Genomic DNA, 20,460 nt, shown 5'->3' with positions numbered 1-20,460 from the left:
AAATTTCCTCAAAGACAAAATAATTTTTCCTCCATACAATAGCATTGGCCTTTAGAATGCTGTGATGTCACCTGCAACCCAGCGATAGGTACAATGAGAGTGTGTCGGGGACAACGGATGGAAATTAGCTCAAGGCTACAATCATGACATGGCACATTTACATGCATGAGACCCATGTATGTTCATTAACATGCACTGTCCTAACCAATTAATAAATAAAACATTATTCCATTGTGTATGTAACATAGGTACAAGTTATTACAGATTGTTACAAAACACATTACACTGTAAATGTTGTTCGGTACAATGAATCAAGGGTAGTGTTAAATGTGTAACCCTGACTTTCAGATTTAATAACACAAGTTGTCAATCTAATGGTGGTAGAAGTCATAAAGTACTGGCAATAGCAGTAAAATTATTTTTTTTTGTAGTTGGTAGATATAGAAGTGGTAGTGAAACACTACAGGAGATTACAATAGAGTCAGCAGGTTTATACTTCACATTCAAACTCACTGATGATTACAAAATGAATTTATCTTTCACTTTAAACCCCTGCTTCCAAAACCTTTGTGTCTCCCATCAATTATTACTTGCTTATAAGTTCTTTGTCCACCTCTGGGTAGCATATCCATTGTGCCCCTTTTGGGCATCATATCTGTTCTTTTGTTTTGTTTTATCGTCTGCTGAATATTGTGAAACTCAGCTGCTCAAATAAAAAGATGAGTGTATACAAATGTCAGGTTAAGTATCTCGCCAGAGGTAAGAACCGCGGTATGATACTTTCTCCAACCTGTGTCTGCTCCTTGTTTTTCCATCCAAGTTCAAAAACAGCCCGCATGTTTTTGTTTATTTCTGCTGAGCTTGTTGCTGTGTACAGACCATCCCTGGCCGTGTTCCCATGGGAGCCGAGTGGAGGGGTGTGACTGATGTGGCAGATAAACTTTGGGCCTGTTTACCTTGTGTAGCTGGAGTTAAAAATATGTTTGAGAGCTCAGCAGAGTGCGGCCGCTCTCATTAGTTATGCTCGTATCACGGATCGAAGACAGATTCCCGGGCAGTTTGTTTTTTGCAAGAAAACATGCATCTGGATCCTGTATCAGCCGCTGACGTCTGGAGAGATAAAGAGCATGCAATCTCCACTCCTTTCAAAACATCCACGCATTCTTTCTTGAAATAATCTTTTTGTGTGTGTAAAAGTTACAAGGGGAAATGCACTTGAAGCACTTTTTTTTTTTTTTAAATTTGCAACTTCATAATCTTTCTCTAGAAGTAGCAGTTTGACTTAAAAGTGATTCTAGTATGAGGCAATTACTATAGTTGCAAATGCACTTCTGCATGTTATTAGAAGCAATGAAAGATTTAGCATCCTGAATCCATGTATCCACAAAGAATCTTATGAATGTCTGAGAGATAAGCAGAGGGGCTCTGCTCATCCTGCTGCGATGCGTATCAGGAATGCTGTTGGTGTAGAGCAGTGCCTGGATGTTTCAAGTTACTTTAATGCTTAATTTTGACAAATTTGGAAGGCAAAATATGTTGAAGATATAATAGATTCAAAAACAGTCACTGCTTTCAAGCAAACACACCCAATAAATGGACCAGTCAGATGGGATTTGAACTCATTCTCAAAAATATATATTTAACATATAGTCATTTGGACATATTCAGTCAGACATGTGCAGTAACTTCTTGTTTGGTGACAGCGCACACATAGACATATATTGGTCCCTACTTCCCACAGCCTTGAAGCTAGATGTACTACAATAAGTGACAAATTTAAAAACATGATAATTAGTCAGTTCATCCAATTTCAGATGTGTTGTTTGGTCTAGTGAGGTGACGCCCATGACCGATGACAGTTCTTTGGAACGGCTGTTTGCAGTTCGAACCGGATTTCAATTGTGAAAGACCCGGATCTGTATATCAGTCAATTTTACCCAGAACTCCCTCGAACAAACACAAGAATCAGCCCAACAGTGGAGCAGGCGACACAAGTGAAAGCTCTTTGCACTAAAGTCAAAGCTAAATGCTCTAAGAATAATTTGTTAGTTTAAAATCAGTAAAAATCCGTTTGATTGTAATTTTGGATGATTTAAAGCAGAACTCAGTAACTTATGCCCCTAGAGGCCATAAGCGCCACTGCAGGTGTTGAAGCATGTTGCGTTTTTTTCACTCTTTCATTGTCCGTGAGAGTAAATAGTACGCTGACAGAAAAGACAAAGGGAGAGAGGTAAACACTGCTTAAGTGGCGCTAGCCTGCAGTTAGCTTTACTCGCTAGCCTGTTAGCTTCTTCTTTGTGATTCTATTAGTGTGTATTGGGGACTCTGGCTCGGAGCAGGGAAAGTTGCAAACGTGGTTTTCAGGCCAGAGACACCAGGGAAGCAGTAATATCTTCAATCCTAAAGACTTTGTAAGATATTACAACGCAGACGTCGAAATGCTCTTAAGGTATTAAGGCCTTTTTATCTGCTTAGAAAATCAACATGTAATTTTGTGTAACTATATTTGGATTGTGTAACTACTCACCTAACAGTATTTAAATAGGAAAAACGAGGAAGAACTCGGTCGCTTTTAACTTCACCCCCGTTTGGGTCCATAGGAATATGCTGGGAGAGGCTAAATGCTAACAACATCTTTGGTCTTTTTGCGTGACTGAGCGCACGCACAAAGACCAGACATGTACGCATCAACTCGTCTAAGCTCAGGTAAGAACATACAGTATCTCAGTATGGAAAACACGGTGGCCTGTTCCTTTAAGATAAAAAATTTGCTTAGTTCTGCTTTAAATAGTGCCCAAAGACTCCCATTAAAGAGCCGAGTTTTGATCATAACGCATAATAATAATAGTCTGACTTTTTTCTTGTTTCCTTTTTGCCCCTTGAATCGTATTAAATTTTTTAAAAGCAATTGCTTTTGTAAGATCAGATTTCATCAAGCGGTAAAAAGTTCATATAAATTCAAAAAGGGTTAGTGTCACTGTTTTAGAACGGGAACAATTGGGCACAGGGCCTTATTTAAAGTATAAACCCCCGATTTATTTTGTTATCTCCTCAGCCTCCTCTCCTGCTCTGCACTCGCGAGGATGAGGGACCGCCTGGAGGAGCTGCTGCGGAGGGCCCAGGACGGCTCAGAAGCTGACAGCTCTAGCCCGTTCTCGGAGGAGCAGCAGCGGGCTGACGAGGACGCAGTGGTGGTCGGGGTCATAACGCCAGAGGCCGTGGTGTTCGAGGAGGAGCCCGTCATCGAGAACATAATGTCTGAAATACAGAAGATCAGAGACGACATCACAGCGCTGGACGTGGAGGTACAGTCGGCACAAAACGCCAGGTGGCACTTTACAGCACAGTGACAGCAGAGAGAAGGGTTCGAGAATGGAAAATGTGTGATGACTAAAAGAGTGAGAATGGGAACATCTGTACTTTATTTCATGCTATTATGAAACTGTTTTGTAGATTTCATGAAAGTAGCATTTCAGAGTAACTCCTGGCAGACGTGGATGTGGTTTAAGCGTTAAATTTGCAGCATCTCCTCTTGTGTTGGCCACAGGTGCTCAAGTTCAGCCAGCAGCAGAGGACGCTGGTGGCCACAATGCGCCGCTTCAGCGTGATGAAGAAGGAGAGCAGCATCACGCGGGACATAAAGCTCCAGGCGGAGAGCATCCACAGACGGCTGGACGCGCTCTCCAAGCAGGTGCAGAAGACGGAGGAGCTGGAGGGGCCCGCCTCCGTCACTGTCCGCATACAGAGGTCCCAGCATGCAGCGCTGTCACGGAAATTCCACCAGGTTTGGCATCATTTCAAACTCACATCCATGAGAGAGAGGGATGAGAACTTTATTTTTTTTGGTGAGAGTAGCAAATATGCAGTAAAGAAAACATAATGATTATTTAATAGCAAAGACATGTATGTAATAGACACAAATACATACAGAGATCTGATCACTGTCCATACTTAAAGGCACACCACGTAACATTTTTGACTATACTGTTGCCATCAAAACAAAACATGCTCTCAAGGACTAGCTCACAGGAAATGCTATTTTGCAGTGGGTAATCAAAAATTTGATTTGGATGAGGACCTAACCTATTTAAATCTCAAATCCTGCTGCCTTTAGTCGACATCTCCATGGAGACGAGCTGGAGACGTACCCACTCCTGGTAAAGTTACAGTCATGTCTCACTGCAAAGGCACATGTTTGAGGTATTTTCATAAAATAAATGCTTGTTTTTCAGTTTTATTGATTTGATAACATTTTACGCGGTGTGGCTTCAACCTCTTAACTCCCGCAACCTGAACTTTTTTCTCCAGTTTGGCTTTACTCAAATCCTAAAGCTTCATGAAAAAAAAACAAGTGTCAAAATAGCAACAAAAATTTGACAAAGAAGCAATGAAAAAGTGACAGAAACGTGTGACGAAAACACAACAAAAAAAGCAGCAAAAGAGCAACAAAATGGTGACAAAAAGTGGTGACAATTTGGCAAAACAATGTCAAAAACGTGACAACAACACGGCAACAACTCGAGGAAAAAGCTCCATTTAGATGAGTAAAGCTGAAAATGCACTCGGTTAAGGTGGGGGTTAAGAGGTCAATAAGGACCTTTTCCACACACACAGAGAGGTCCTTTTTTATGCATTTTTCTGATTGACTATAGATTACATTCTGATAGATCAATCAATCAAATCAGTGGTTCCCTATTATGGTCTATACCAGGTCAAATGGGACTGAATCAGGTCTAAAATAGGACTAAAACAGATATAAGGTAGGCTATATGTTCAACAAAGACAACACCTGAAGCAGCTGGCACAGTTTGAGAAACACTAGATTGAAATTGTCTGTTTATGCTGATGATATGATGATGACATAGTTATTTTTTTCCCTTTATTTGAAATAGAGTAAGCAATTCCCCAGTTCAGTAAAATTGTTGGACATGGCCCTACAAATCAAAATGAACTTTTCCAAAACGTTATAATTTGTCATGTGCCTTAATAACATTGGCTTCTGCCCTCGCTCTTGCTTTATCCTAAACTAATGAAAGCATATAACCCGGCTTACCCGCCTCATTTCCCGCCGCCCTCCCGAGTCCATAGCCCCATGTCTCCTGTGTGCTTATTTGCAGGTAATGCGCCTGTACAATGAGAGTCTGCTGAGTAAGCAGGAGCGCTGCAAAGACTTCATCATCCGTCAGCTGGAGGTGTCTGGGCGGGACATGACGGAGGAGGAGGTGAACAACATGGTGACCACGGGGCAATGGGAGGTCTTCAACGAGAACCTGCTCAACGACCAGCGCATCACACGCTCGCAGCTGTCGGAGATAGAACAGAGACACAAGGCAAGCCAAAACAATACAGTATTCAAGTCCATAAATCAGAACAGCATTGCCTTTTGTTTGCTGTTTTCTGTTATTCCACTACTGCAGGCATCACCTTTGTCAAGTACCAATACTCACACATGATATAAAAAGTATATATTTGTCTTCATCTCATCAGGAGCTGCTGAGTCTGGAGAGCAACATGAAGGAGCTGAGGGACTTGTTCATGGACATCTTTATGTTGGTGGAGGAGCAGGGCGCCTTCATAGACCACATCCAGACCAACGTAGAGCGGACTCAGGACTACGTGGCCGCCACCAACGAGAAATTCAAACTGGCGGCGAGGTACAAGAAGAAAAACCCCATACGGCAACTGTGCTGCTGCTGCTGTCCACCGTGGAGATGCTGCTTATAACATATACCATTAGCGTCGGCGCCATAAGGACTGGATTCAAATAGCATTTAAAGACAATCTCGGTGGTTGCTGAAGTGAGAGCCGGTGGAGCAGCGGCAGTGGAGCGTAAAAAAACAATTAAGTGTAAAGGCCAGATTTGGTATTTGATGCGCTTGTTGCCTTCAGGAGGATGTGTATTGCAGCGGACATTTCAGCCAGAGCCCTGGCGTGTAACAAGGCTGCTTATTGGAGAGGCCGGCTGTTAGCTGACACAGGTCACGGGACATGGCCGCTGCCTCGCACACGGCTCTGCACATTTAAATAGATTTTTTTTTTCTTTATATTCTATACAGCATATCAACCCAATTTCAAACTGCACTTTAGAGATTTACAAAAACGCTGATAAATTAACAAATTTACCGTAGGCAGACAATTAAAATCATAAAATGCAGATCTGCCTTATGCTTGCTCCACATACAGTAGTTTATAAAATGTTCAGTGCCAAAATCCATTCCCTTAACCACTTTGATGATGCAACCGTTACACAGTAAGTTTTGTTTTTTGTTGCTGACTAGTACTGTACTTGTATGTCCTTGTTATTTATGTCATAGTTGCACAAAATAAGTTGTTCTGAGGCCATTGCGGTAATATAATAATACAGGTATTATTGTCTCTGCCAGAAGGAAAGCCAACTCTTGTTGAGTCATATCGCTGTTATCACAGTGATATGAAACTGCCGAATTGTGCACACTGTAACCAATAAGAACTTGTTGTGGATAACGGGTGGTGTGACTGACTGTACGTGGTGTCTGGTGTCCGGGACAGAACAGAACACAGGGAGTGACAAACAAGAACCAGAAAATCAGGTCTGAGTCCTATTCCCGAGCAGTGTGTCAACACAACTCCTATTTCGGCTGGAAACATTGTGGGAAAAAGTCATTTGTCTACACTTTCAACCTGACAGCAGCGCCTGAGGGCATGATAATGTTACAGGCAAATTCAAACTATTAACGTATGTCTTTAAAACGTTAATTTCTTGCCAACTTAAAAGTATTGCTCTGTTATTTGGGTTAAGTTTTATAACATAATATTTCAAGGTAAAAAAAAGAAAAGAAAGGATTATTACTATTATTATGTTGTTTTGGGGGAAAGTTAACATGTAATGATAGTTTCAAAGGCAATAATGCAATAAAATAAATGAGTGATGGCAATAGGATTGGTTTTTCTGAACAAATAAGTTCAGAAATGCATATTTTTGGAGTTAGAAAGATAGAAATAACACACTTAGTGTTAGTCACCACATCATGATGCACAGTGCGGATCACTCTCAGATTTGCACTCTGTTGGAGTGGGCTGTAAATGACTGTCCTCCTGCACAGCAACAATGCCATCCAGTGTTCACAAAGGTAATTGTCTTTAGTTAAACACAAACTAATGAAATATCCTATACGCTGGGATTCCAGAGCTTAAAATACATTTAGTTCTCTACCTTGTCATTTAAACTACAAATAAAATCTTTGTCTTATTAGCCCCATTCAAGTGATGTTGAGAAGTTTGAATAGAGAGTGTAATAAAATCGACATTTGAATCAGTTTATGGAAACAAGCAAATAAGCAATGATTATCAAATCCAGGCTTGAATCCTTTGTGCCCAAGTGACCTATATACGATGTGTTATACTATGTGTTATTCTGAGTCAGGAGGTCATGAGCACTGACCACTTACAGCACCTCTGAATCCTCTGCTTGGCTCTCTGTTTTTGTTATATGAAATTCCCTCTTTCCCCGACTGCTCCTCCTCGGTACCAGGCTCGCTGGCTCCTCTACACAGTTACTGCTGTTGCACTGCTTGATTCATCATGTTTACTGCCAGCGCTCAGCTTGTTATCCAATATTTCATCCGATCCATCCGCCTGGAGACACACAGATATATATTTGGTCCTATTCCTGGCTGGATCCGGTTTAACCTTTGACTCCGGGATTATTGTGTTTTTACAGCAGCGCGGCGCAGAGTAAACCCCTGCGCCCACGACCCTCGGTATCTGCACTGCCTTTCAGAGTGTATCCTGTAACAAGATATAGTTAAGAACATATTTCTCATTCAGATTTTACAGAACATCTTCAGTAAATTATACTGTGATTAAAACAATGAAGTAAAATTATCTCTACTTGTCCCTTCTTTTAATCATTAATTTATGCATCGCTAACATCGACTTGCTCTCTTATGTTAGTTTCAACATTTGATTTTCTCAACTCCTGGATCACTTAATGAATGGAAACATGTGGTAAATGGGTCATTTTAATGTAAAAATAGTGTGAGTATGGGCCGTCCTGAGTAAGCAGGGGCACTACCTCCCTCTGCTGGTCCAGAGCAGACTGTGGGAAATGTCCTGTGTTTATCATCAGCTGATTTTCAGATGGGTCCACTCTCTGGGACAAGGAGAGGATGAGATGAGTGGGTTCTTACTTGGACCTGCTGAAAATTCAATTCTCTTATTTAATGTTATAATAAAATAAAGCTATGAAATGGTAAGATGGCAATAGCCAGGTTTTGATTTAATAGGCTTGCTCCCACAAAGGCATTGCCCTTATAAATGAATATATGACTGAAGGAACATCTAGTAAGTAAGTAAGTAAGTAAGTAAGTAAGTAAGTAAGTAAGTAAGTAAGTAAGTAAGTAAGTAAGTAAGTAAAGTTAGTAAGTAAGTAAGTAAGTAAAGTTAGTAAGTAAGTAAAGTAAGTAAGTAAGTAAGTAAGTAAGTAAGTAAGTAAGTAAGTAAGTAAGTAAGTAAGTAAGTAAGTAAGTAAGTAAGTAAGTAAAGGAAGTAAGTAAAGGAAGTAAGTAAAGTAAGTAAGTAAGTAAGTAAGTAAGTAAGTAAGTAAGTAAGTAAGTAAGTAAGTAAAGGAAGTAAGTAAAGTAAGTAAGTAAAGTAAGTAAGTAAGTAAGTAAGTAAGTAAGTAAGTAAGTAAGTAAGTAAGTAAAGTAAGTAAGTAAGTAAAGGAAGTAAGTAAAGGAAGTAAGTAAAGTAAGTAAGTAAGTAAGTAAGTAAGTAAGTAAGTAAGTAAGTAAGTAAAGTAAGTAAGTAAGTAAGTAAGTAAGTAAAGGAAGTAAGTAAAGGAAGTAAGTAAAGTAAGTAAGTAAGTAAGTAAAGGAAGTAAGTAAAGGAAGTAAGTAAAGTAAGTAAGTAAGTAAAGGAAGTAAGTAAGTAAGTAAGTAAAGTAAGTAAGTAAGTAAAGTAAGTAAGTAAGTAAGTAAAGGAAGTAAGTAATTAAAGTAAGTAAGTACGAAAGTAAGTAAGTACAGGAAGGAAGGAAGTACGAAAGGAAGTAAGTAAATAAGTAAGGAAGAAAGGAAGGAAGTTAAGTAGTAAGTAAGTAAGTACATAAGTAAAGTAAGTAAGTAACAGAAGTAAGTAAGTAACGGAAGTAAGTAAGTAAAGGAAGTAAGTAAGTACGAAGGTAAGTAAGTACAGGAAGAAAGTAAGTAAGTAAAGTAAGTAAAGTAAGTAAGTACGAAAGGAAGGAAGTAAATAAAGAAGGAAGGAAGGAAGTAAGTTAAGTACTGTAAGTAAGTAAGAACGTAAGTAAAGGAAATAAGGAAGTAAAGGAAGTAAGTAAAGGAAGTATGTAAGTAAAGTAAGTATATACAAAAGGAAGTAAGGAAGTAAAGCAAGTAAGGAAGGAAGTATGTAAGTTAGGTAAGTAAGTAAGAAAGTATGTCTGAAAGGAAGTAAGTAAGTGAGTAAAGGAAGTAAGTCAAGGAAGTAAGGAAGCAAGTAAGTAAAGGAAGGAAGTATAGGAAGTAAAGGAAGGAAGTAAAGGAAGGAAATAAGTAAAGGAAGGAAGGAAGGAAAGAAAGAAGGAAAGATAATGTATTTGTACAGCGCTTTTCACAGATAAAAACAGATAGATCTACATGTATTTGGCAACCTTCTCTAAAACAGTGGCTCTCAACTGCTTTGGCGTCTGGACCCACCGTGACTAGCCGTGACCCAAATACGACTCAGACTATTTGTGGTTGAATAAGCATTAAATAAGTCAAAGAGCTGAAATGATGATAGAATCACTACTTGAGTCTGTTAAGATGACTGTTGTTGCTATTGTTATTTTTTCTGTACATATTAAAAGAAAAGTTTTCAGGTTAAGGCTCGTGACCCAATGAAAACAGTTCCCACTTTCAGGTCCAAACCCAGCAGTTGAGAAGCACTGCTCCGAAGTCAATACAAGCTTTTACACTATGTCTTTATTTGGACTATCCGCTGAAATCTCTCTTGTAGAAAGTGCCCGTCAGCGAGCGCTTCTCCAAATGTGTGCGTGTCTGCAGAGCAGCCTCCTGAGCCGCAGCTGTAGTTATAGAGCTGACATTACTTTACAGTCTGTTTTATCACTGCCATCAAACTGTGAGAGAGACATCAGGATCCTCTCAGGGGCGTAAATCACTACTACAGACCAGGAAGAGCCGATCCCAATGAAGTTTACTCACTCAGGGTCACAGATCTACTCAAGGAAATTGAAAAAAAAAAAAAAAAGCTTTTGGTTTAAAGGTGCTGTCTGTGTATGCAGTCTAGTAGTTCCAAAAAAGGTAAGTACAATAACGACTGAACTTGCCTAAAGCTGCATATGTGGACCTAGGTACAAGTTTCTCTATACACAGGCACATTCCTTATCTGAAAGGTAGCACTTGTGAAAGTTGGAGATAGACTTTGTGTAATCATACCTCATATCTGGCAACACTAATACCGTTGAATTATGACAACTTTCCAAAGATGCAGTTCAATACAATGGAGCACCTGAGCATAAATAAAAATGTTACAGTCAACGTGAGTGTTCAACAGTCAACCAAGAAACAACCAGATAGAAATTACTGTATTTTTCGGACTATAAGTCGCTCCGGAGCATAAGTCGCACCAGCCAAAAAAATGCAAAATGAGGAAGAAAAAAACATATATAAGTCGCTCTGGAGTATAAGTCGCACCAGCCTAAGCAACTACCTGGGCATGGAGGCGTAACTGCACCGTTGACAAGCCTCTCCCGGCATCACGTTGTTCAAGCACCCATTTACGAACTCATTCCTCTAGCTGTGGCCATCTAGCTTTTGGCCCGCGATTAGCTTTTTTTGTTTTCTTCATTGCAGTCAGAGTAACCTCCGCTCTTCGCCAGTCACTCACTTCTTTCTGCTTCTCGATTACCATTTTTACACTTTGGTGGTACAGGAGTAGCAGATGCTGGTGCCTAGAGCGTCCTCTAGTGGCTGTCAGTGTAAAAATAACAAACATATGAAATTATATATTTTGATATACAAGTCGCACCTGAGTATAAGTCGCACCCCGAGCCAAACTATGAAAAAAGTATGACTTACCAGAAAATACAGGACTTTGGGCAAGAAAATCTGTCTCTACAACTGCGTGAGATTTTTTCTTATTTTATTTTTTACTCTATTTTATTTCTGTTTGTAGCACTTTGAGGTGTGTGTCCAAATGCAAGGTGCAAATAAAATGCATTATTATGATTGAGAGAGGATTTCAGTTACAGTCGCAGAAACACGAGAGCCCATTGGTACGGTTTGCCTTATCTCCTTAATCACCAGTTTACTCTCACATGAATGCGATATAGCAGAAGTTCTGGCAATTGTCAGGAGTGTGCTCGAGGGTTAGTGGTTGAGCACTTTTGTAAACCTACCATGTATAGCTTTGACTAAAAGCTCAAATTTGCCATGCACCATTTTGGTTTGCTTCGTATTCCCTGTGTGGATAATCCCTTCAGACAGTGCGTGTATTGATAAAGAAGTCAAGGATAAATAATAACTCTCTAAATATTTATCCCTTTGGAAAGTTGTAAATCCATGGCTGGAACATGAATCCTTTTTACTCCTCATTCGTCTTCGTCATTTTCACATGGATGAGCTTTTACCTAACATGTCCTGTATGTTTAAATGAAGGACCGCAGATTGTAAACCAGCCCACTCTAAAGTCGACTCTTCTGTAGGTTGAATCAAAGGATGAATGTTCAAGCTTAAATACAGTGTCAGAGTGATGTATGTCCCGATGTAACCTGATACATAAAGGTCAAACACATGGGCCGGAGCGCTGGTGTGTGGGATATTCACAGCGACATGTGAAGAGGAGTGTGGGAAGAAACAGAGGATTTCAATGCCATTATTTTACTGTTAATGAAGGATAACAAGTCAATATGTCTGCAGTGACCTTTACTACTAATGAACTACCTTAACCTCTAAACCCCCACCAGAAATGAGCATATGTTCTCCAGTTAGGCTTTACCCAAATCTAACAACTGAAAATGCAACAAAAAAGTGACACAAAAATGCAAAAAATATGTAGCAAAAACATGACAAAAAGCAATAATTTTTCTTTTAAAAAGGGACAAAAAAGTTGAGAAACATGACAAAAAAAGCTACAAAAACGCAACAAACAAGTGACAAAAATGTGGCGAAAACATGACCAAACAGCAATGAAAAAGCCACAAAAAGAGACATAAAAGTGATGCAAATATGTGCCAAAAAAGCAACAAAAACATGAGAAAACCCCCACAAAAAGTGACAAAAATGTGGGCAAAATGCAACAAAAAAGCAAGAAAAAAGCCACAAAAAGTGACACAAAAACACAGCAATTAAGTGACACAAAAATGCAACAAGAACGCAAGTGACAAAAATGTAGCGAAGGCATGACCAAACAGCAATGAAAAAAGCCACAAAAAGAGACAAAAAAGTGATGCAAATATGTGCCACAAAGGCTACAAAAACACAACAAAAAAGTAACAAAAAAAGACGAAAACACGTCAAAACCCCCCACAAAAAGTGACAGACAAACGTGAGGAAAACATGACCAAAAAAGGACGAAAAAAAGCCACAAAAAAGTGACACAAGAACAAGGCAAAAAAGTAACAAAAAAGTGACAAAAACACAGCAATTAGGTGACACAAAAATGCAACAAAAGCATGACCAAACAGCAATGAAAAAAGCCACAAAAAGAGACAAAAAAGTGATGAATATATGTCAAAAAATATGTGTGTCAAAAAAGCTACAAAAAACGCAAAAAGTGAACACAAAAACCTCCACAAAAAGTGAAACACAAACATGGGGAAAACACAACAAAAAAGCAAGAAAAAAAGCCCCCAAAAAATGATGCAAAAATATGACAAAAAAGCAACAAAAGAGTGACAAAAACACAGCAATTAAGTGACACAAAAATGCAACAAACAAGTGACAAAAATGTAACAAAAGCATGACCAAACAGCAATGAAAAAATCCAGAAAAACTGTTGGAAAAAACACTACAAAAACTCAAAAAAGTAAAAAAAAAAAAAAAAAAGCGGAAAAAATGACAAAAAAGAGACAACAAAAACAATGTGTCAAAACTGTGACGAAAACGCAGCGAAAAAGTGACAAAAAAGTTACAATGACTTCTGTAGGTCTTAGCTTTCAAATGAGGGGTTACACTGTTGCCCTCGAATCGAGAAGCTTTTAGATGTGGGTAAAGCTGAACGGCGCTCGGTTGAGGCGGGAGGTAAGAGGTTAAAGTCTGCATTGCCTCCACATTAAATCCACTCCCCTCCTGACCACATCTGGTCTCTCCACATGCCTCCCCGCCTCGTCTGGCAGGTGAGCGGTGGCGCACATTAGACAATAGGCAGCGTTTTGTCTGCCTGTCTGTCACACATTATCTCATACACTACCAGCCCCGTTGTCAGTTTGGCAGACTTTGATTAGCGCTCTCCCTTTGGCTCAGCTGTAAACACTTTGCCCCAGATCGCTCCGGTTTGGGCTCCAGACACACGGTTTGTATTGACAGATGTAAAACACGCGCCGTAGGATGACGCATATATGACTGCAGCTGTGTGAGAGGGAAACTGTAATGAAAGAAGAATTAGGAGGGCTGGCATTGTGTCTGGAGAATGCAAGGAAACCTGAGAGGGAAATGTAAACAGGTACATTTGTGAATTAAGGTGGAAATATGGTGACATCAAAACTTTCTCCATGGCCAGTGTATTTCTTCTTCTCAAAAGACCTTTTCTTTCATGGGAGCACGGGCAATCCACCAGCAGAGGGAGCTAATATCCAAGTATTCTAATGACAATAGGCAGACCCGCTCAATAGCTTCATTAAAACAATTACAATAGGTCTACGTGCTTTCTGCCTCACACCTCATCATTCGTGCGGGCACAGGGTCAAGCTGCACCTGCACTTTTATCACAGTCTGAGCAATATTCCTCCGGTGTGGTATTGATTTATGCGTGCGGTGGTAAAAGGTGTTGCAGCCCGGTGCGGCTGACGTGCCCATCAGGACAGAGAGAGGTGAAAATGAGCCAGGACAGGCCTGAATAAAACATGTCTCCCAGGACGCTACCTTGTTTTACCAGAAACCAGGCTCAAAGCAAGATGCGAGTTCCCCTATGACTGATGTAGGTGTAATGAGAGGCCAAATGCATTCAAACACTTTGAGACAGATGTGTGGCAGTGGTGCAACAGCATAAGCTCAGTGAGGTTTTCCTTTCTTCAAATGGTTAGATTAAAATATTTACTCATAGCCGTGTTTTTTCTTTTCAAGCTGATAAGATGATGAATGTAATTATGGAAATGAAGGAACATATTTGATTTGTATAGAAGCTTTCACAGACATGGTCAAAGTGCCATACTGGGTCTTGGTAACCACAGCTGCCCTGGGGAAGACTGACAGTAGTATATTGTACTGTGTATTGTATTTTATCTGTACTTCACGCTATGTACATAATGATTATGGTGTTGACCGTTGTCTATCAGCTAATCTCACTGACATAGTCTTCTTGTTCAGTAGCGTGTAAGCAAAGCATGAGTCAGAAGCTTGTTCAGTTTTAGTTCAGTCCGGACACCTGGCTGCCAAACTGTGCCATCGGTCCCTCTAACCACTCACTCTCAAACCATTTGCCTAATGTACATTATATAAGCCGGAGGTGAGCACCTGTGGAACCCTATGCACACACGGGGAGAACATGCAAACCCCACACAGAAAGGCCCGGTCCGGCCAGGACTCCAATGGGAGCGGAACCTTCTAGCTGTGAAGCACAAGCGCTAACCACTGCACCACCGTGACACAGCTGTCACTGTTCATAGTGAAGATCCCTTTCCCCCCAAAAAACCCACAAAATAAACTCTTAACTGAAGTATTTTTACCCATAGCGTCTTTTCTGTTCAAGTTCATAACCTGAGAAGGTATTTCATGGAGATGATGAATGGAATCTATCAAATGTGTGTTTTTATTGTGAGCGACAGTGGCACAGATGGTAGAGCGGGTCGTCTCATGATCGGAAGGTTGGGGGTTCGAATCCCACCTCCTGAAAGTGCACATTGTCGTTGTGTCCTTGGGCAAGACACTTCACCCACATTGCCCCCAGTGTCTGCGTACATTGGTGTATGAATGAGAGTATGAATGGGTGAGTGGATCCTTGCTTTAAAGCGCTTTGAGTGCCTAATGTAGGTGGAAAAGCGCTATATAAGTTGAGACCATTTTAAAGTTGCCATTTGCGAAAAACATGCTGAATGAGCTGTCAAATCAGAAAACCCTTTGTGTTTCCAGATAACATGAGGGAATGTGGCTTGATGGATGGCAATCTAACATAGTCCTAAAAGCATTGATACTATCGTGAAAGAGACAAACCTATGCATTTATGTTAAAATTACATCTGATCAGGACATGGTAATATACTTCCGATGTTGCCTTTATAGTGACAGAGACCTTTAAAACATATCAAACAAACAAATCATATTCATAATCTTCTGTATGCTTAGGGAAACTTTCTAAATGTCATCACATGTGTCATTATTCTGCTTCTACCAAAATTCAACATGACATTTAAACACGTTAAAATACCGCATGGGAAGAAAATGGACGATGTTATCTTTAACTGCTAAATATATACAGTACATCACACTTAAAGGACAAAAATCTATTATAATGCTTCCTGCAGTGTTTCAGATGTTAATGCTGTTACCAGAACCCCTGCACCTGTCCCCAATCAGGTCTGACTTACTGTTGTGAAGTTCTGATCTTTCAAATTCGGTGTGACATGTTCACATAAACAGAGATGATGAAGGGAAAAGGTAACACTTTACATTACGGGCCAGTAAGTCCAGGTACTTACAGTGGTAATTACTAGTAATGACAGTGGTACTTATTGTGGCACTAAAAATGGTACTAGTACTAGTAATTGGGGTTAGGGTTAGGGAGTCACAGAGTTACCACTGTATCTCTCATTACTAAGAGATACAGGGGTAACTCTTAGTAATGAAGGTTGTACTTCTATTTACTATGGTACTTACTGGTAATTCAAGGATACTACAGCAGCAATTCATAGTTAGTAAATGAACAACAAACAGAAGTAATTTCTAGGATTGTGTGAATATAAAACAACATAAAACAGCATTAGGGAAAACAAGAAGTACCTTCATTACGAAGAGTTACCACTGTTTTTAGAAGTACATACCTTGTAATTCTCACTATAGTTTCCTTTAAAGCAGTACTAAGTAACGTGTTTACCTTAATAAATCCTTTTCGTAGTCCCTGTGGGGGTAATACAAGTGTTTATGGGATGATTGGAGGGTCTTTCATCTCCCCCTGGTGTCTCTGGACAGAAAACCATGTTTGCAACTTGACTGCCACCGGTCCGGAGAAAGCAATACACACTAATGGAATCACGAAGAAGAAGCTAACATGCTAACGGGCAAAGCTAACTGCGGGCTAACGTCATTTTAAACAGTATTTACAGCCAAGTTTGAGTGAAAACAAATATTTCCATTGTATAATTGAATGCACAGTAACCCTCTCTCCCTTCGCCTTTCCTGTCAGTGTAGTATTTACTCTCCAAGACAATTAATAAGTTAAAAAATCGTAACTTGCTACTACACCTGCAGTTGCGCTTATGGCCTCTAGGGGGAAGAGTTACTTAGTACTGCTTTAAGTACCACAATAAGTACCTAGAAGTACCACTAATATTATTAGTATTCACCACTGTTAGTACCACCATAAGTACCTAGAATTTCCACTGTAAGTACCACAATAAGTACCTATAAGTACCACTATTATTACTAGTGTTTACCACTGTAAATACCACCATAAGTACCTAGAATTTCCACTGTAAGTACCACCATAAGCACCACTGTAAGTACCACAATAAGTACCTCGAAGTACCACTATTATTACTAGTATTTACCACTGTATGAACCACCATAAGTATCTAGAATTACCACGGCCCGTAATGTAAAGTGTTTTAAATTTAAAGCATCCGACCTATGGTAAAGGACCTTTCACCTCTGGGACACCCGTCTGACCTTGTCCCATTGAGATACAGCAGAGAGGATGTCGCCCGGATCTGTCTGTGTGCAGGTAACAAGATCCTGACTCGGCACGCTGCTCCAGCTTGTCATCAAACTCAGTAGAAATTGATTAGATGGCTCCCTCGGCTTCATAATGTTATTTGCTCTATTGGATAACCGCGCGGTCTGGCTTGAGCGGTAAATGCATTCAGCGCTATTTCTGCAGTTTATAATCACAAGTGGAAAAGTTGTGTCTAGTCTATACGCGGGCCAGACTCCAGTGCGCTGATGTATTACCAACACTACAAATGCCTGTAATTGTGAAGAGTGGGCGGCGAGACCATAACAAAAAATCACTAAGGCATTCAGAACAAGTGTTATTGATGCTGACTGTAACACGCAGAGCTGATGGGAGTGTTTGTGTTGTAAAAGCAACCCGCCTCAGTTTGCTGATGTGCGCATAGTGCGGGATATAATACATCCTGATTGAAAAGTTGGTTCTCAGAGAGTCTGTATGAAGGATGTGCAGGGTAATGGATCTGCACTGGTTCCACACGTGGGGGTGTCTGTTCTATGCGATGCACAATATGAGAACTTTGCTGCATAATGACCATGGTTGTTTTGTGTTTGGATGCAGATGAGCAGTGGTCACAGTGTCTGCAAATATTCATTCAGAGTTGGGGGACATTATCTGATACTTCTGCATCTGATGTTAAGCAAATGCATTTGACTAAAACTTTTTTGACTTGTTTTCATGTTTCTCTCTCTTTATTCCTGTAACAGGGGTCTCCAATCGCTCCATTTAACGGTAAATCTTTTATACCCCAACTTTAACCGAGCACATTTTCTCCCGTTCAGCTTTACCCAAATCTAAAAGCTTCTCTACTGGAGCTTGCAGCTTGCAGCCTATAGGCCAGAGTAACGCCTCATTTGAACGCTAAGACCTGCAGAACTGATCATATCATTTTTGTCGCGTTGTCGCTGCTTTTTTGAGAGACAGCGCTTTTTTTTAACACTTTATCGCTTTTTAGCATTTTTTATTGCTTTTTTTTAAATCTCTTTAAAAAAACAACAACATTTTATTGCTTTTTTATTGCATTTAAAAGTTTTATTTTTTGCTTTTTAACACTTTTTAGCACTTTTTATTGCTTTTTGAAAAAAATGTTTTTTTTTTCTTTTTAAACACTGTTTCAACACTTTTTATCGCTTTTCTTAACACTTTATTCCTTTTAACACTTTTTAAACACTTTTTTTATCGCTTTTTAACATTTTTTCCACTGTCTTAACACTTTTTTATCGCTTTTCTTATAGCTTCTTTAAGTGTTTTAGTTTTTTTGTTGTGTTTTTGTTCCTTCCCCGTCTTTTTTTCTCCGTTGCTATTTTGTTTAAGTCAGTTTTCATCACATTTTCTCTCATTTTTTGTTGCTGTTTTGTTGTTTTTTTGTCACTTTTTTCTCATTATGTCATTGCTGCTTTTCCCGCATTTTTTTGGGTCACTTTTTTGCCGCTTTATGTCACTTTTTTGTCCCATTTTTCATCCTCGTTTTCGTCGCTTAAGAAACTTTTAGATTTGGGTAAAGCCAAACTGGGAGAAAATGTGCTGGGTTCAGGTGGGGGTTAAAAAGTTGCATTATCAACAAATGCATTTCCAGATTACTGTAGTTGAAAAGCTTCTCTTCCTGTGATTCTGGTGTAAAAAGTACTGGATTACATACTTGCAGAGACTGTACATGCCCTCCACTGATGTCCATACTTTTGTTTTTTTGCTGTATATAATTCAGACTGGGCTGTGGACAGTTCTCAGAAACAGAGCGTGTGCCGTGGAGGGTGATTTACTGCAGCGTGGACAGCCTGTGTGTCAAACATGTCCGATTACACTCCAAATCCATACAAACCTTGGGCACATTTATTTATTTACCACCTTTTTGAGTCAGTGCCAGAAAACTCCACGGAGCTGATTATACACAGAAGGATGAGAAGGCGGGACAGGCAGAGCGGGCACTCCAATGTTTCCACAGAAACCATGGACATCCCATGATTTTAATGATCAAACCACCATAATATTAACTCATGTTAGATATGCATTTATAAGACAGATAATGGGAAGTCAAAGGAACGTGCACATTCATGGGAAAGTTTAATGGGTAATTATTGGTTAATATCTGCTTCTGAGAGAGGAAACTGGGGACTGCCCTGTTGTTGATTCCATTTTGCGGTCACTGCAGAGAATTCTCTCTCTGTGACTCAGATATTGATTTGTGAGACATTCATTCTCAAATAATATCATCCTTCCACTTTCTTCTGACTCGATGCCAGGTCACAGGAGCAGCAGTCTGAACGGGGAATTCTCAGACTTCTTTCACCCCAAGGCTGCTTTTAGACTCCAGGCACCACCAAAATAGGGTACTTTTACTTCAAAAGTTATCAAAGCCATGTCCACACGTATCCTGATATCTGCACAAACGCAGACTTTTCTACAACCGTATATAAAACTATCTCTGTCCACACCATAGACTGTTTGCAGATCTGATGACACAACGCTCCATCTCCATGGGCTCATTTATTGGTCAAACTAATGATGTTGCCATGGATACGCGCAGCTTTGAAAAAAAAAAAAAAAAAATCCCAGGTTTTCTGTCCACACCTCTCTGTTTATACAGCGCTTACAAAAGTATCTATGTAGGTGTAGACAGGCTCTAAAACTCCATATATAACTCTGCACTATTTATCGATTAATGTATATATATATTTATTTACAATATTTATTAACCTCTTAACCTCCCCCTGAACCAAGCACATTTGCTCCAGTTTGTTTTTACCCAAATCTAAAAGCTTTTTGACAAAAAAGGCGTCAAATAGAAATGAAAACAAAGCAGCTTAACTGGACCCAGTACTCGCACCTTTTGGAGAATACCTCCAGTAACGGCTAATCTTACTAACAAGCAGAAAACGGTTATTGAATTTGTCTCGGTGCTGTCTAGAAGACTTACATGATGTTATGAAGCGCGTACAATTGGAAAAAAATCGAATTTGAGCTAAAAGGGAAGGTAGATGATTTTCATCTGATATGGATCCGTTTCTGGAGCATTAAACAAGCAAATGTCTGAAAGAAGGAGTGAACGGCCTGACCCCACCTCCCTTTTTATCTTTTATTTACTTTTGCTTAGTTTTTTTTTTTTTTACACTTAATATTTCTTTTATTGCTTTCTTTTGTCTGCTGTGTTCAAATGTTTAAATGTTCAAACATTTTAATAAAAAGAATAATAACAAAAATAAAATAGAGACGAGAACATGGCTAAAAGGGATGAAAAAGCAACAGAGGAGCAAGAAAAACAACAAAAAGTGACAAACAATTTAAGAAAGCGAAAATAAATGACAAAAGAGAGACAAGAATGTGCCACGATGACAATACAATAAAAAAGTGACAACATTTTTTTTTCAAAAGAATGACAAAA

General features: G+C 39.5%; 1 protein-coding gene across 1 annotated transcript; it reads left to right on the top strand.

The window, feature by feature from the left end:
• Positions 1-3,059: 3,059 nt before the first annotated feature.
• stx19 (syntaxin 19) lies at positions 3,060-6,370 on the top strand. Its single transcript, XM_079563518.1, has 4 exons — positions 3,060-3,305; positions 3,548-3,784; positions 5,118-5,330; positions 5,488-6,370. The coding sequence occupies exons 1-4, from the start codon at positions 3,084-3,086 to the stop codon at positions 5,722-5,724; spliced, it is 909 nt and encodes a 302-aa protein (XP_079419644.1). The 5' UTR covers positions 3,060-3,083; the 3' UTR covers positions 5,725-6,370.
• Positions 6,371-20,460: the final 14,090 nt, after the last annotated feature.

Source organism: Gobius niger, assembly GCF_951799975.1.
Source record: "Gobius niger genome assembly, chromosome: 9".
Classification (NCBI taxonomy): domain Eukaryota; kingdom Metazoa; phylum Chordata; class Actinopteri; order Gobiiformes; family Gobiidae; genus Gobius; species Gobius niger.
This window is presented reverse-complemented; position numbering and strand designations above follow the sequence as displayed.

Excerpts from the sequence above, each read along its gene's own strand:
- stx19 (XM_079563518.1), top strand. The coding sequence starts at position 3,084 with ATGAGGGACCGCCTGGAGGAGCTGCTGCGGAGGGCCCAGGACGGCTCA. Across the intron at positions 3,306-3,547 it reads TCACAGCGCTGGACGTGGAG|GTGCTCAAGTTCAGCCAGCA; the intron begins GTACAGTCGGCA and ends TGTTGGCCACAG. Across the intron at positions 5,331-5,487 it reads AGATAGAACAGAGACACAAG|GAGCTGCTGAGTCTGGAGAG; the intron begins GCAAGCCAAAAC and ends TCATCTCATCAG.